This window comes from Amblyomma mixtum, chromosome 4 (assembly GCF_055824585.1).
Source record: "Amblyomma mixtum isolate Tamu chromosome 4, ASM5582458v1, whole genome shotgun sequence".
In the NCBI taxonomy this organism is placed as follows: Eukaryota; Metazoa; Arthropoda; class Arachnida; order Ixodida; family Ixodidae; genus Amblyomma; species Amblyomma mixtum.
This window is the reverse complement of record NC_143015.1, coordinates 72,817,221-72,834,626: the sequence shown is the minus strand read 5'-3', so window position 1 is coordinate 72,834,626 and position 17,406 is coordinate 72,817,221. Positions and strand designations below refer to the sequence as shown.

General features: G+C 46.7%; 1 protein-coding gene across 1 annotated transcript in view; it reads right to left on the bottom strand.

The window, feature by feature from the left end:
* Window positions 1-985: 985 nt before the first annotated feature.
* The window catches only part of LOC149346988 (sodium-coupled monocarboxylate transporter 2-like), a 47,442-nt gene continuing 31,021 nt past the window's right edge, over window positions 986-17,406 (bottom strand). Inside the window, exons 10-15 of the mRNA XM_089541458.1 lie at window positions 14,461-14,549; window positions 12,379-12,488; window positions 8,340-8,407; window positions 8,158-8,244; window positions 7,333-7,517; window positions 986-1,133 (exon numbers count right to left, since the gene is read on the bottom strand). Coding sequence (XP_089397584.1) covers window positions 986-1,133; window positions 7,333-7,517; window positions 8,158-8,244; window positions 8,340-8,407; window positions 12,379-12,488; window positions 14,461-14,549 — 687 coding nt within the window. The remainder of the gene's footprint in view (window positions 1,134-7,332; window positions 7,518-8,157; window positions 8,245-8,339; window positions 8,408-12,378; window positions 12,489-14,460; window positions 14,550-17,406) is intronic.

The window sequence follows — 17,406 nt, the reverse complement described above, 5'->3', positions numbered from 1 at the left end:
CTACTGTCTTATAGAATCAGCAGAGCGGCCTATCCAAACGACCATGATGGCATGACCCAAACGACCGTGATGGCATGACCCAAACGACCGTGATGGCATAACCCAAACGACCATGATGGCATGACCCAAACGACCATGGTGGCATGACCCAAACGACCGTGATGGCATGACCCAAACGACCGTGATGGCATGACCCAAACGTCCATGATGGCATGACACAAACGACCATGATGGCAAGACGCAAAGGACAGTACAAGTAAGGCAGTGTATCGCGACTTCTATATAAAATGAAGTCAAAGCGCCGTGCAGTGCACCTTTCGCGCTATCTCAACAAGTCTGTGAGCACTGCACCAATGAGGTAGGTTTTGCACACCAGTATTCACGCGTTCTTCTTGTCCTGTAGTCACGCATGTGATTTTTGTTTGTTAATGCTCAAATTTGCTGTCAGGCGGCTTTGTCATTTTTTTGTGATGCAAGATGCGGCGAGATTTATCTCGAATGGTCGCATCCAGGCGCAGCCTCTTCTTTGTTCGATATTGTTGCGGTTGCTTTTTGGGCTTTGTCTCGAAAGTTCTTTGTCAGCTTTGAACTGAGTGCGGTCGAGAGCAGCGGCGATTCCGTTCGCCAAGCACGCTTGTTGCTATCGCCGTCGCCGAATTGTTCTTTGTTTGCGCTAGTCAGGTCAATGAAGCGTTTATTTTGAACGCCCTTCACTACCTTCCTACTATTTTTACTATCAGTAATGCTGCTACTGCTTCAGGAAGATGATGCCGACGAGCTCAGACGTAGTACTCCCCTCTTCCTAGTGTCAAAATGTATATTACTCTAATAAAAAATACCCATAATTATTTCCACTCTCACCTCGTGACATGGCTGTCACTGTGGACACCATTTATGCCATCGTGCAAAAAACATCCATATCTTGATTATTTGCTCAGCAGCTCTGCTCCGTTTTTAAATACCTTTTTCTTTCATTACGGTGAAGTTAGCTACCTGCAGTGAAAACAGTGCAAATCCACCTTGGGCACTCGCCTGTGGCTAGACTCAAAGCTGTTGCCAGCACTACGGTGAGCAGAAATCCAAAGAAGGCCATCCAGAAGTACGACACTCGGTAGAGTGGGAGCACGTACGGGCTGAAAATAAAAGAAGAAAAACATTGATTTTATTGTTCCTCCTGTACAGCACAGGGCGCGATGGACACCGTAGTATAGGAAGCCATTTCAAATTCGACCATTTTGAATATCTTCAGTTCACTACCCTCACACTGCTCCACATGCCTTGTATTCGCCCGTCGTGGATGTAGCTCTTTTTGAGGAACGATGGTGACGTCAGGCGGCGCTATGCGAGACAGATATGAGGTCGCTTCGTCCAAAGCAGGTGTTCGTGTCTTGGCGCCTTTAAGTTAAAAGCCTGATTCGAACTTGTGGCGCCATCTGCTGTAATGTATCGAACTAGTGACCAAGAGTACGCGAAACACCAGCGCTGGCTTGCCGGTGCTGCCTCCGGTTTGGCCATGGCATCCTACTGCAACGCCACCTGGAAGGCTTAAGTGAAAAGCAAATGTGTTCCCATTAGCCAAACCCATGGAGGAAGGCAAGAAGTCCATCCTCCATGGGTTTGGCCATGGGAACACTTTTGCTTTTCACTCAAGCCTTCCAGGTGGCGTTGCAGTAGCATTGCGCCTTTGTCGTTTGCTGCTGCTGCATCTCGCTTTTGATATAATGAAGCCTGGGCTAACTGCTGCGGCTTCAAACAGACAGGACGTCAGGAACCAGCGCTTTTAATATTTTTACCGGCAGGGGCTAGCCGTTCGGGGATGGTGATCACGCTTGTGATACCTTAGCAGCTATTTCTGTGCAAAAATTCATCCAAGACATAGCCAATGGAAAAAAAAAACTAAGGCGCCGATGAAACCGTAAGCACATACCGGCGTTGTTTATAATCATGTATGCGTGTAAACACGCAGCTGTAGCTTTTGTGGATTGTTACCAAAAAATGAAAAAAAAAATGAACACACACGGCCATGTTATTTATTTTATTTATTTTATTTATACAGAATACCCCTAAAGGCCCTCGAGAGGGTATTACATAGGGGGGGGGGGGGGCACAGGCAATTGAACAGAATAAAAGAAAAACCACAAATATAAAACAAACAACAAAAGCACAAATAAGCCACACTGGATGAAATAAGTAAGCAAAAGAATCAATCAAAAGCACAAATAAGACACTTTGCATGGCATATAAGTAAGCAAAAGAATCAAAAGAATGGCAGCGCGGCAAACAACGAAGATTACTGCATTATTGAAATTATACAAACAGAACACTAATACAATGAATCTTTTTAGTAACAAACCCTGCAAAAAAGGAAGCCATGAACAAATAAAATAACAATGTATGCGAAGAGTTAAGCAGTAGTTATTGAAGATATAAGTTTAAAATATTTATCAGGATCAGTGGTGGTTGCGATATGTGAAGGCAGAGTGTTCCAGTCAGATATTGTGCGTGGTAAGAATGAATGCGCATAGATAAATGTTCTGCACGTGAAACGTCTAACTTTAAAGGGATGATCGCGGCGGTCAAAAATCGAAGTAGGCGAAGAAAAAAAAGTCGTTATGAAGTGATGGATGATGATAAAGCTTATGAAAAAGTGACAGTCGTGCAATTTTACGGCGGAGACATAGATCCTGGAGACCTGCGCGTTTCTTTAAGGCTGTGACGCTGGTGTTACGTGAATAATCGGAGTAAATAAAACGAACGGCGCGGTTCTGCAATGATTCAATGTTATTTATTAGGTAAGATTGGTAAGGGTCCCAAATAGCCGAGGCATATTCAATTTTAGGTCGAATTAGAGTGGTATAGGCATGAGCACGGAGGTGAGGAGGAGCATGCTTTAGGTTATGTTTTAAGAGACCTAATGACCGATTAGCAGATGCAAGCATAAGGTTAATATGGTGGTTCCATGCTAAGTCTGAATGAAGGTGAAGTCCTAAGTACTTATACGTGGTGACTTATATGGCATGACTGCCTGAGTTGCTTATGCAAATAAACTCAACACACGACACTTTATACCGTAACCTTAGCCTCAAGCTGTTCAGCAATCCTTTTGTGTATTGCATAATAGTTATGGAGCCTACTATCGTGCTTTTATTGTATAAAACCTTAATTATGGCCTGAAGTAAATATCTTAATTGATTTGCTAATTAGAATAATATTCTCATGCCGCGAAGCCACTATGAGATATGAGGAAGGGGCTGAGGAAGTGCGACGGATGTTTTCTTGGCAGTTTCTAACTGTTTCCTAAGTTTGCCAAGCTTAAATTTGCACGTAAATTTATTTCATGCGTACCATTATTCTGTGAAGCTACTGGGGGCATCTTCCTCGTCCATCGCAGTCGCTGCGCAGCGTGACGATTTCAGAGAAGGGAAGGTTACGCAAGTCTTCAGCGTTCATTCCTTATTCTAGAATTCCCTCTCTAGTAGCCCTTTAGCAGCCATCTGTATGTCTTGTGAATAAGAACAGAGATAACGTGTCTTCGTGCTTGGTCACGCCAAGCGACGAATACTTTTCACCCACTCGAGTCCCTCTCGCATAGACGTATCTCCCCGCTGTTCGCAGATATGCGGAGATGTTGAACATTTTCAAGATACATTCTACTACTACCCTATTCAACTACAAGATTGGCACGGCTGACAAGCTCTAACTACACCGATAATTCTGGATCTGATAGCAGTGCCGATGGGCGCCGCCACCGATTTACTTTCTAAAAGATAAATAGAAAGGAGTAGAGAAGCACGGATAAGTTAACCGGAAGTCGGTACTAGTTTGCTGCCATCCACGGGCGGAAAAGATGAAGCCATGGCGTAGAGGTAGAGGATCGGCTTTGCGTGCAACGGGGCTCGAATCCCGGTGCCGTGCAATCCTCCATCGGATTAAAAAAATTCGCTGTGGCTTAGCTTGGTTAAGCCCGGTAATTGCAAAAGCAATATCCGTACCTACGCCATGGTTCAGCTGGTAGTGTAGCTGGTGGTGGTGCTTGTGGTTATACTTGTGGTGATGCATCGGTTATACAATCCAATCCAATTCAATGCAATGCAATGCAGTCCAATCCACTCCACTCCTATCCAATCCAATTGAATCCAATCCAATGTAATCTACTCTTATCTAATTTAATTCAATCAAATCAAATCCAGTCCAGTCCAATCCAATCTAATGTAATCTAATCTAATCCAATCTAATCCAACTAATGCAATCAAGGTCAAATGAAGGTCAATGGTGGTCACCGGCTCGGCACGATGGTGGTCACCGTGCAAAGTGCAAGTAGCATTGCTTTCGCAATAAAAAAAAAAAACTCCGCGCGTCGATGGACTTGCATAATCAGGCCTGGTGTGCGGCCTGATCTCGGTGACCAGAATCGACAGCGTACTCCCTCACCAGAACAGGATTTGGCCACCCTGGTGTAGTACTTGACCAGAACCTCATATATGAACAAACCTATTATGATTCTCTCGCTCCTCATTTGGAGAGACGACTATTGGATAATCATTGGTTCTTCCTAAAAAGTTTATAGGCTAATCATCTTGCGTTTCCCTTGAATGAACTCCCATAAAGGCGTATGTATTTTCGAGGCCATCATCGACGCCTTGAAATACAGGCGTGCGCCTTTATTATAGAGGTTAGCTTAGACCTTTATTGCTCAGTTGGTCTTCCACCGGTACTCGCTGTGTTGTAACTCTGCTCGTGCATAGGACGTTGGCCAGTTGTAAGACGATCGGCTTCCACACAGGCACGCCTGTGCATAGCCCTACTGAAACGTTCCGTACTTGTTGCTTGTATGAAATTATGGGAATAAAGAATTCATATGGCGTAGAAAAATATATGGACGTCCATACGTTTTCTGTGTGCGTCTATAAACTTTCCATGAAATTTCAATCTAACTTCCATAAAGTGTGAATGACGTCATATGGATTTCGTAACTAACCATACCCGCTTTCCATGTTGTCCATAGCGACTCCATACAGTACATACTGACTCCATAGAAACCGTATGGATATTGCCACGTATCATTGCAGTGTGTGTTCGTTCACGCTCAAGGCAGCAGGAAAGGGTCGTTATCACTTTTGTTCGTGGCGCGAGAAGCGACCAGACTAATCTAGATTGTTCGCAGCCATGAAAGGCTGCATCTAGGTTTTTCCAGAGTACCGTAGATGATCTTGACCTGTTATCTGGAAGTTTGCTTGCCGGCTTTAAATTGAGCGATGCCGCGAGCGGCGGACATTCGTAGTTCGACGTTTGACGAGCACGCTTGTAGATTAGGCCGCCACCGAGTGATTCAGTTCTTTTGCGGGCGCAAGTCAGCCCAAATAAAGAGCTTCGTTTGTAAGTCTTTCTGGTGTCTTCCTGACCGCTGGACTGCCGTCACTGCAACGTGACATCTGGTGGAGGTGCGGGGTAGCCTTCCAGGTACCGGACAACCCCTGCAAGTCGTGACGCCAGCCCTTTGAGTTATTCGCCGGAAGACCTGACTCCAGTCTACCACGCAGCCTCTGGAGCCTCCAGCCATGACTTACGCCGCAGCAGTGCGCCGTCCTATACCTCGACGACGGGACCCAAGCCCCTATCGCCCTTAGCCAGCTGCGCTGGAGCGCCGCCCTCTCGCCCCAACTCGCCCGTCCTACGAGCGTCGTACACGGCCGAGGAAATGCGTCGAGTGGAGAACAACCGACCAGCGCCGCCCACAGTGCTTCCACTGCGGAGAAGTCGGTCACATTCTCCGGTACTGCCCATACAGGAGAATGGGCATCCGAGGGTTCCCTTACGACGCCCCACGACCCCGACCCGGCCAGCGACCAGCCGAAATCGAGGATTTTTTGCGTCGGGAAGGATACTCATCGCCGAGCCACCTATCGTGTTCTCCGTTGCCATCGTCACCGCGCTAAGTATCTCCTAGCCGAGGCTACGCAGTGCGTGGACGCTCCCCCGGCCCCCGAAGGTTAAACTGAATAAAGCAGCCTCTGGAGGTGAGGTTGCTTCTGACCGCAAGAACTAAGACCGTCCATCGACGAAAACACAAGACTATGCCTCAACTACGACGAGAACTACGACGAGAATTACGACGAGAACTACGACGACGACCCTACGACGACAACGACGACCCTACGACGACGACGACGACAACTACGACGACGACGACGACAACTACGATCACGACGACGACAACTACGACGACGACGACGACGACGACGACAACTACGACGACGACGAAAACTACGATGACACCGACGACGACGACACGGCCAGACTTGAAGCTTTTACCGCTGCCCTTACACCTTACTAGGAACGCTAAAGGACTCTAAGTTCTCGAAGCATTCTCCGTGTTTATTTCCATTTTAAAGCATCGAGACGATGCTTCTTTGGAAGGGGGGTAATGCCACGTATCATTGCAGTGTGTGTTCGTTCACGCTCAAGGCAGCAGGAAAGGGTCGTTATCACTTTTGTTCGTGGCGCGAGAAGCGACCAGACTAATCTCGATTGTTCGCAGCCATGAAAGGCTGCATCTAGGTTTTTCCAGATTACCGTAGATGATCTTGACCTGTTATCTGGAAGTTTCCTTGCCGGCTTTAAATTGAGCGATGCCGCGAGCGGCGGACATTCGTAGTTCGACGTTTGACGAGCACGCTTGTAGATTAGGCCGCCACCGAGTGATTCAGTTCTTTTGCGGGCGCAAGTCAGCCCAAATAAAGAGCTTCGTTTGTAAGTCTTTCTGGTGTCTTCCTGACCGCTGGACTGCCGTCACTACAACGTGACAATATATATATATATATATATATATATATATATATATATATATATATATATATACGGTAATTTACGGAAACTTTCAGTAGGGGGAATAAGCCATAAAAAGATCGGAGGGGGGTAGATTTACTTTACCCGTGCATACGCGTAGAAGGATAAAACCAAGGGGATAAGGTAGGCCCGACAAAGAGAAAGTGTATGCGGCAAAGTCAGAAAGCAACCATATAGACTCACGCATTGCTACCTATCCATAAGCTTGTTGCCCAGTGATTTCTTATTAAATCTCATTTCAGAAGCATTTACTGAAGCGCATCCTTTAGCAACAATTAGACACTTAGTACCAACGTAAAAAAAAACAACAACAACTGAATGTGAATTTCGCGCTGTCAAGCTTTCTTTCTTTATGATGCGTGTCATGCGGGCAAAGATAAGCCAATCCTCAGTATTGCAAGTGCACGTAATCATGAACCTTTGTCAACAAAGGAAGGGTCCTCTCAAGTTGCGCCTCGTCTACGAGCATCCGGACGGTATACGAACCTGTGCTGCAGCGGCTTGCCTACCGCTGTGTCAACGCCGACGGCGCCCCTGGTACCATTGGCCAGATGCGGGCACCGGTCCAGGGTTCCGGTTACCACTGGAGATCGGCTAAAGCCAGACAAACCACTGCCGATGCCATGCCATAGTTGGAGCGCACAGACCAGCAGGCATGTCCACGTAGTACCCTGCGCCGCAGTACGGTATACGGTGGGCGAACATCTTCTCAGGTCGTCTATTTGTTTCAAACGCGAATATTTACTACAGGTGGACAGTTGAAGCTGGGAGCGCACATGTATAATACTAGGAGTCACACGGCACCAAAGGTGACTACTTTTAGCGATGATATGCGACACAGGTTTTAAGGTGAAACGAACTGAGAAGGTAAAGCGATCTAAGAAAAAAATTATATTAGCCTGCAGCTGAAAATGAGAAGCGTTTAGCATGCACTTGAGTAGATAATTGATGGAAACTAGTCAGAAAGAGACGGGGAGAGAAAAGACAGGCACATTTGATCGCAGTAAAGGAAATGATTGCGCGGGGTGCTGCTGCTATTGGCGGGGGGGGGGGGGGGGGGGGTTGTGGGAAGCTTAGTTACTAGTACCGTGTATTATTGTGTACATGTATTGTACCTTGGTGCTCACCTTGTGTACCGATGCTTCCCCCTGTGTAATACTCTCGACTAGAGGGCCGTCACTGGTATAATGAACGAACGAACGAACGAAGGAACAAACAAACAAACAAACAAACAAACAAACGAACAAACGAACAAATGAACAAACAAACAAAAACAAACAAACGAACAAACAAACAGCGAAGGAGGCCTACTTTTGCGTTGACCCATGGCGATGAGATAGCCATGAGAACAAGACCGGCAAACAGGCCGGAAGCGACTGTGTACAGGGCCATGAATATCTAGAAATACAGAAGAGTTTACATTTACATTTACAACACGAGGCGAGTGAATGACAGTAAATGAAAATGTCTGAGTCATGTGACGTCATACGCACCATTGCTGCAGAACCCATGTAAGGCACGGCGATAGCAAAAATCGTCATTGCGGTGCCGCTTGCGAAAGCTGCAAAGAAAAATTTTATCTGAGGAATTTTTTCCATTTACATAAATAAATGGCCGAAATTTCAGGAAAAGTCACATCGTTTGCTTGCTGTGCCTTAGAGCTGAATCTGGAGAACATTGCCTATTATGGTGTCACCATGTCTGCTGAAATGCCAAGTTCAGAAGGACTAAGCGCTCCTTTCAACTAGCTTCGCGTTTTAAATTTTACCTGTTGCGTATGGTCGAAGGACTGTGCTTGAGTATCGTTGCACGTTGTATTTTTATTGGAACACGCCACGCTGCACAAAGGTATGTGTAAAAATATATTTCTTAGTTCAATCCGCGGAACTAGCTACATACCTTCCGGATCGTTGTATATACGGTGAAAAGTTGGGCGCCAATAGACGATATGCGAAATTGCTTGGCGGTCTGGCAACACCGCCCCCACAACTTCCGGTTTCCATCTTGGCGCGGTCGAGCTCGCCGAGCCGGCGCATCGTTCGCTATGCGTACTTTCTTCTTGCGAGTGGAATTTCAACAGGCAAGCTTCAGCTGCTGCGTTGTTTTCACAGCTGATCTTTGACCAAATGTAGGTGCTTTCAATAAGCGCCAGCTTACTCCTTCCGCGTCCTCAGCTTCGCTTGAAGTCTGGCGCTGATGATCGCAATAATCGGCACTCGAAAGTGGGTTGGAAAGTCGAACCGTGACCGTGTGCTGTTGTCGTTTTAATGCTCGCATTAAAGCGCCAGTTCAAGCATCACGCATTATCATGGCTATTTTATTCCCAGGTGGACGTGAATTTATCTGGTAGGGTAGCGAGCGGTTATCTTGCGGTGAGTGCGCACGTGTGTTGACAAACTTCTGTGATAGTGCGAACTTTCGTTCGCGCCGACGCCAGGAGCTTCGTGCATTGCAGTATAATCACACAAGACCCTCGACCAGCTGCGTAATTCGATTCCTTTACTGTAATGTGCAATGCGCACCTGCGGTTTTCAACGTCACCGTTTCAGAGCCCGGCGTCGGTTGATTTTCGCCGCAATTCGTTGAAACCGCGTCTTGCTTAAGACGCAGTTGAAGCGAGTATTGCGATGTTGTCAATCGATATTACCAAGAGGAAAGTGGGCACATATAATTCAAAATGTAAGCAAAGACGCAGTTTTTTTTTTCAGATAAGCACTGAGCTACCGCGGCGGCTTGATTAGAGAAAGAGCGTACAGCTGTAGGTGCTTGCACGGACTCGATAGTTGTGTGTGCAGGGGCGAAATTAGCATGTTCGGTTGCTTCCGAAACTCAATTAGCTTACTCCCAAACTTGGACAAATGGCTTTGTTGCGAAGCAAGCTGTTGAAGCTTGTCACAACGATAATAAAATCTGATGGCCTGAAGCGTTTTCAGAACACTGTTGCACGAACTTTCTAGCTTAGAAATGCATCCCTCCTTCATAATAAAGTAGCTATATTATTCGCTTCTTTTTTTTTTAATTTTCGTCGCCGCAGATATGGAAGGTATAGGAATCCTCAAGAAATAAAGCATTCGCACCTCAGTTTTTATACGTAGGGTGTATTGGTTCACAAAGACTCCTTAACGCGCATAACATATGCGTATGGTCCAGAGAGTTTGCTCCCCTTCTAAAACTAATTGAACGCGGGAAAAACTTAACTGAACACGTAGCAAACTAAGCAGTAATCGGCATATGGTTTTTCCGAGTGAACTTATTTCGCCACGGCACGAGCGATTGGCCCGCTCAAAAAAATTACCTTCTCTATTACGTTGTTCAAGTATGCGTCTATATATATTCACGCCCGACCGGGGAGTTGATAAATGCACGAAATCGGCTTCTAATTTTGATCAGAGACAACAAAGGCTGTGGTCCTTATCTTAATTTAAACGCAAATCACCTCGAGAGATTTGTCAAAAATCAGCGCAGGAAGCGAAAGCTGCGCACTGACGCGTGCTGACACATGATACCTCACATGGCGTTTTGTTTACTAAAACGTTGGGACGGAGTAAAAAAACAGAAAAGCGAAAAGCTGGAACGCACCTAGTTCTGGCACGCACCGTAGTGTCTTTTCACAGTGGAGAGGGTAGCGCAACACTGCATCGGCATTTTACTTTTCAAACGAAGCGCAGCCGTTTTAACCCAACGCTGGGCAGCGGTTTCATTTTCTGTACCGTGCCAACATGGAGGACTTAGTTCTCGGAGGGTCGAGAGATGGCGCTGCGCATTTCGCATATCGTCTATTCAAGGTATAGTTTTTAGGTTTGCTGAGAGCTTATGACAGAACCTGTCTCATTTTGGATGCGCTACGGAGAGGCTCTGGGAAGGGCTCGCCATTAAACAAGGAGCAAGAGAAGCAAGGAAAAGTGGAACTGCCGCCTTAGCTCTCTGTGCTAAGTATCGCCACAGAAATTTCTGCTCTTGTTGCTCGCTAAGGCGGTTTTTAATGCGAACGCATTACACGGCTGATCAGTCAAAAAATCCGGTGCTGAGCGACAGTACACGAGGGACAGACCGAAACCCTCACGTGACCTCATGACGTCGTTGGCAGTGCTACATAATCAGGAAAGTAAGAAAATTAAAATTTATTCTGAAGAGGGTTTCGAATCCTGGCCACGACAATACTGGCCATGACAATTCAGTGTTACGGGATCATGGTCCCACAACCAAAAGTGACATCACCAGACCGGAAATGACGTTAACTAAACCGGAAGTGACCTGTGGCTCGATTCAAGTGACGCTTTATATGTATGCGCATGTCGTGTTGTCCTTCCTAAGGGCCTTACCCTACGGCCGTTGACCTAAAGACCTTCACTGGTAAGGCCTTTCAGACATTAGTACGGCTTACGAATTAGTACTATCTAGCGAAAAAATATAGTTAACGTTGACAAACGAATGATTTCGTATTCGCCGCACATTAGTAGTCAGGGGCCCTTCGTAATTCTTGGGCCTTCTTTTAATGGTGTTGTCCTCTCCCTCACTTGTACTTCCGAATCCTGAGGCTAGCTTCGCCTTTTGGTTCCAATCGATTGAGCACTCTATGACTTCATGGCAGGCTTAATCAGAAGACCTGGTATGAAGGCCTTATCATCTGTCATCTTATCATCCCCTGAACCAAAGGTAAGACCACGGTGTAAGAATAATTATTCTTACACCGTGGGTAAGACGCATGCACATGCACCCAGGGTTCAATGTTCTTATATGCTCACTGTTCTTTCTCGGCAGTGATTGCAAACCCGTCGGAAGCGTCGCAAAGAGCGGGTCGCAAGCTGCCAACAGTGTTTGGAGAAAGAAGGAACGCTCGCAATGAAGAAGAGATGTTTTAGTATATTCTAGTACACTATAGTTTTAGCAACGAAGGAAATACGCCATCGCTCATGCAAATTTGAATCGCAAAAAGTATCAGCTTAGGTATTGAAGAAATTCTTGCTGGGCTTGATGGTGCATGTAAACACAATTTTCTTTGAGTGAAAGCGTCGGCTGGGCGATGCAGTTAGGGTCTCCCGCATCTGATGTGCCTTGCGCAATATCTCTGCAGGAAAAACGAAACCTGGCACTCAGCGTTTCGCCGAGGCAATGAAGTGACAACAGTAGCCTTACCTACACAAACGGGAGAGTCAACTCCTCCCTCAACATGTTGCTTATTTTTTATTTATGGGTAATAAATTTGCTTCTATGTACGTTATTGTTAGGCATCAACTGAACATGGACTTTTGATGCTAACATGTGACGATTGCGCGGTTTCGGAAGCGTATACTCCCGCGAAGCTATCTATGCAACATAATGTAGCAATGGTACTATTCGCATGCTTTTATTGCTGATGATTCAGCAACCAAAATGAAAGTCAAATAAAGATCTTTGCAACGTAGATGCTTATGTCACATTTTGCACCAAGAAGAAAAGTGTAGTTCACTAGCGTGCCTCATAGAAGACTGGCCTTCTGAGGACGCCAGGCTAGGTAATCTGGGAGCCCGTAGAAAGAAGGGTGCACAGTACCTAGGAGTCGCATCACGACGACCGCCCACCGATCGCTTATCTTCACGAACGGTGATACCACGTCGGTGTAGAAAATGGCTGCGTGAGAGTTGACCACGGAGGAGACCGTGCTTGCAAGGAAGAGAAAGACAAACAGTGGTTATCGCCACGGAATGTTGACCTTATATTGTAATATCAGAGAAAATAAGAAAAGGAAAGATGCTGCTCGCACCGTAACTGCCGAGCTCACAAGCCCCACCTAAAAGTTAAATAAAGTAAGGGAGAGAGGGAAGGCGAAGAAAAACAGGGAGATAAAGCAGGAAGAAATAGAACCAGTAGTGGACAAAGATGCGAAGTCAGGAAAAGCAGATATTCGGCCGTATGTGAAATGCTGGTCTGCTTTCTTTTCGCGGAAATGATTAACACCGAAATGGCTACTGCCAATAAATATTTGTGTTTTCTTTAATTATATTGGTACAACATTTTATTATACGTTCGACTTTTAAAACATATTTCTGTCCCCAAGACTGAGGGAGAACATGCAGCAATATTTTACGATTTTCATGCAGAGAGACTTCTATCTTTACACTCATCAGACAGGTTATGCACAGTGGAGGAAAATACATCTCCTATTATCTCCCTTCACTACAGCCTGAAAGTCGGTAAAATTGAACTGAAAACTGGTATCTTTTCCGAGAGGACGTAGTTAACTACCTGAGGGAAGACTCACTATGGCAGATATCTGTCTTAATTTTGTCTCTCAGGTAGTAATGAACTCTCCTTCAGGGACTAATTATTACGGCAATGCGTTCATACTCTGAAAGCCTAGCAGTTGTAGCTATTTCAATGTTTTACCAGTCTCGTTTTTTCACCTGAAGCGGCGTACCACGATACGCCGCTTCAGGGATTCCGCCGACGTTGGGGATGCCAGAGTGCACAATGCGTTCGGATCCCTCACAGCCGGGAAAATAAAAAAAAGTAGCCTGTCTACTACTTTTGCACTGCGGAAGGGTAAGAGAAGAAAGTGGGTTTATAATTGTGGCGATGTGGACAGGAGAGACGTACGAAAAAATTCAGGGGGCACTTTGACTGCATAAAGTGCTTAGAGGCGAAAGCGTTTTCCGCACCACTTTGACTGCCTCTATGGCGCTGGTGACGTCACGACTGGCTGACGTCACACATAAGTAAGTACTAATTACTACGTAATGACAAATTACTCATTAATGAATAATTACTGATTAATGACTAAATACTAATTAACTGCTAATTAATGACGCTTCAGCTTCGCCTTTAGGAGTGGAACGCGACAGCGTGTTGTAGCGCTGCCAGGGAGTCCACGGAACGCCACCACCCGTTCGACGCGATGCCTTGCACTTTGAACGTAACGCATTTTGAGGAAAGGAAATGGCGCAGTAACTCTCTGTCATCGCGGCGGACACTCGAACCGCACCGTACAAGAAGGGAGGAAGTCGGAGTGAAAGAAGAAAGAGGGGCCGTAATGAAGAAAATGAAAATTGTCTTTGAGGAAAGGAAACTACGCAGTAACTGTCTCACATATCTTGGTGGACACCCGTCAAAAGTGTCACACCTCTGCTGACAAGCTTCTGCTGACAGCCTGTCGACAACGATGAGGCATTAAAGTCTTTCGCCTTAATATATAATTTCGTTTGTGGGGTTTTAACGTCCCAAAGCGACTCTGGCTATGAGAGACGCCGTAGTGAAGGGCTCCGGAAATTTCGACCACCTGGGGTTCTTTACCGTGCACTGACATCGCACAGTACACGGGCCTCTAGAATTTCGCCTCCATCGAAATTCGACCGCCGCGGCCGGGATCGAACCCGCGTCTTTCGGGCCAGCAGCCGAGCACCGTAACCACTGAGCCACCATGGCGGCTACCTTAATGTATATAAGGAGATATATAAGGAGACCAGGAGTGCGGATAATCATACTTTTGCTGATACCTCTCAAGTTAAGTAATAGTTGCTACTCGCAATTTCACCGTGCACTTGCTTGTTTCCGCTAGTCAGTCAATCTATTGGTTTAAGAACTGCTTATATAGGAAGGTCCCAGTGTATAGGAAGTAACTGGATACAAGCACCTTACCTTGTGGAGGCTCCAAGGAGTCCTGCCAGGAATAAGCCACGAAGAGCTGTCACGTCGGAGAGGCGCTCTCGGACAAAATAGGGAACAATCTGTCGAGCGTGAAAATCAGGAAGGTTGCCAATGCATAACTGGCAGATTTGAGGTTCCTCGCACGAGGGGGGGGGGGGGGGAGAGGTATTTGTTACAGTGCGTTGCAAGCGCATGCGATCTAGGTGGTTTGCAGCGGTTCGTTACAAGGGAAACGTTCCATGTGGTGATCCAAAAATTTTGTATGTTTTGCGTCTTATGCAAACCATATATCTACACGGGTTATATGCACGACAGATACAGGAAAGTTGTAATCCACGGCACAGGTCTGCATGTGACTAGTTCTGCCGAGCGTGAAAATAAGGAAGGTTGCCAATGCATAACTGGCAGATTTGAGGTTCCTCGCACGCGGGGGGGGGGGGGGGGGGAGAGAGAGAGGTATTTGTTACAGTGCGTTGCAAGCGCATGCGATCTAGGTGGTTTGCAGCGGTTCGTTACAAGGGAAACGTTCCATGTGGTGATCCAAAAATTTTGTATGTTTTGCGTCTTATGCAAACCATAAATCTACACGGGTTATATGCACGACAGATACAGGAAAGTTGTAATCCACGGCACAGGTCTGCATGTGACTAGTTCTGCCGAGCGTGAAAATAAGGAAGGTTGCCAATGCATAACTGGCAGATTTGAGGTTCCTCGCACGCGGGGGGGGGGGGGGGGGGGGGGGGGGGGGGGGAGAGAGAGAGGTATTTGTTACAGTGCGTTGCAAGCGCATGCGATCTAGGTGGTTTGCAGCGGTTCGTTACAAGGGAAACGTTCCATGTGGTGATCCAAAAATTTTGTATGTTTTGCGTCTTATGCAAACCATAAATCTACACGGGTTATATGCACGACAGATACAGGAAAGTTGTAATCCACGGCACAGGTCTGCATGTGACTAGTTCTGCCGAGCGTGAAAATAAGGAAGGTTGCCAATGCATAACTGGCAGATTTGAGGTTCCTCGCACGCGGTGGGGGGGAGAGGTATTTGTTACAGTGCGTTGCAAGCGCATGCGATCTAGGTGGTTTGCAGCGGTTCGTTACAAGGGAAACGTTCCATGTGGTGATCCAAAAATTTTGTATGTTTTGCGTCTTATGCAAACCATAAATCTACACGGGTTATATGCACGACAGATACAGGAAAGTTGTAATCCACGGCACAGGTCTGAATGGGACTAGTTCTGCATGCCATGCCGAAGTCGCGCAAACAGCTGTTGAAAGTATTGCGGGCAACGTACGAAAATAATGCGGATCTTCTTATAGATTTTATAGCACATGGACCCCGTACTTAGCACTTCAGCGCTCGGGACTCATTCATAATCCCTTCAATGGGGTCGAGTTGTTCCAGTGTTTAATGGCGTGCACAAGGCGACCAAGATCGTTCGTAAACCCAGCGCAAGCTGACCCAGGCATACAGAGCCTCACGCCAGCTCTACCCCCCCCGCCCCACCCCTCCCTAGATAACAAACACGCAACACTCTGGCGCAGACTACAGACACACACTGTCCCCTCACCTGTTAACCTAGCCCACTATCATCCCTCCTTTCCCATTCCGGCATGCGCCCTATGCCCAGAACCGTTCCCCTCTTCCCTCCACATCCTTTCCCTCTGCCCGGCGGACCCTCCCCCGCGGGACCTAGAGAACCTCAAGACCTGGGAGGACTGGGAGACCCCTGCGCTGCGCTCGGAGGACCCGGCCGTGCAGACCATCGCCACCGGCCGTGCTGCCAGTGTTATGGACCTTAGGAACAAATCGCTCGCTTACAAGACTTTCGTCAGACCTAAACTTGAATAAGCTAATTCTGTCTGGGATCCCCATCAGACTAACCTAATTAATACCATTGAGTCAGTTCAGAATCGTGCCGCGAGGTTCATCTCATCTGACTACTCCTATCATACCAGCATCTCAGGTCTGAAATCACGATTGCAATTGCCTACGCTAGTCACCCGTCGGAACGCAGCACGTCTCTGCTTATTTCACAAGTTCTTCCACAACTTTCCCGAAGCCAACCGATTAATTCCACGCGTGCATCGCATTTCCCGCCATAACCACCCGAACGCGCTGTTTACCCTGAACGTGCACATACCACCACATTCCAGCAATCATTTTTCTTAAAGACTGCCCGTGACTGGAATGACCTCTCTGCTGAAGTGGCCACCATCATGAATCATCGACTCTTCAAGACCACTATCGAGGAAGCGTACTCATCAACGTAATTTTTGTCCATTTTCTTATTAATGTATAATATTTTTTTGCCGTGTTGTCCCCACCCCTCATGTAATGTCCCGAAAGGGACCTTTGAGGAATAATAAATAAATAAATAAATAAATAAATAAATAAATAAATAAATAAATAAATAAATAAATAAACACTTGATTGCAGTGGGGTCGTGCGGGGACCCTGGGCGTGCCCCGAATTCCTGTTGAAATAAAGTTTTTTTCTCTCTCTCTTCCGGAAAGCAGGGGCTGCGAGGACAGCCTTGTAAACACGTCCACTGATTGGTGGCCAAGCTGTGTCATATTTCATGTTAGCCGAAGGGCAAGGAGGATGGAATTCTAATGAACAAGGGGTGGGACGGAAGCCTCACTCGGCGAACCAATGTTTCGACAAAAGGATGTCTCCATCTGGTCAGGAGTAGAGGTGAATAGGTTCCTCGTTCGAATGACGTCCTAGTCACCGCTCGTTGAGAGAACGCCCAGGACAGGATACGGTGCATGATGTCCACAGGTATCTTTAAAGTAAAAATGAGCCACAGGACTACGACGCCGTCCTTAAGCATAGACGGTTCTGCTGGGAGCTAGACACCTGGGTTCGAGCAGCGAAACCTGCAGCGTGGCTAGGGTGCTCATACCATACACAGGCTCAAGGGCGGGTTCTTTTTT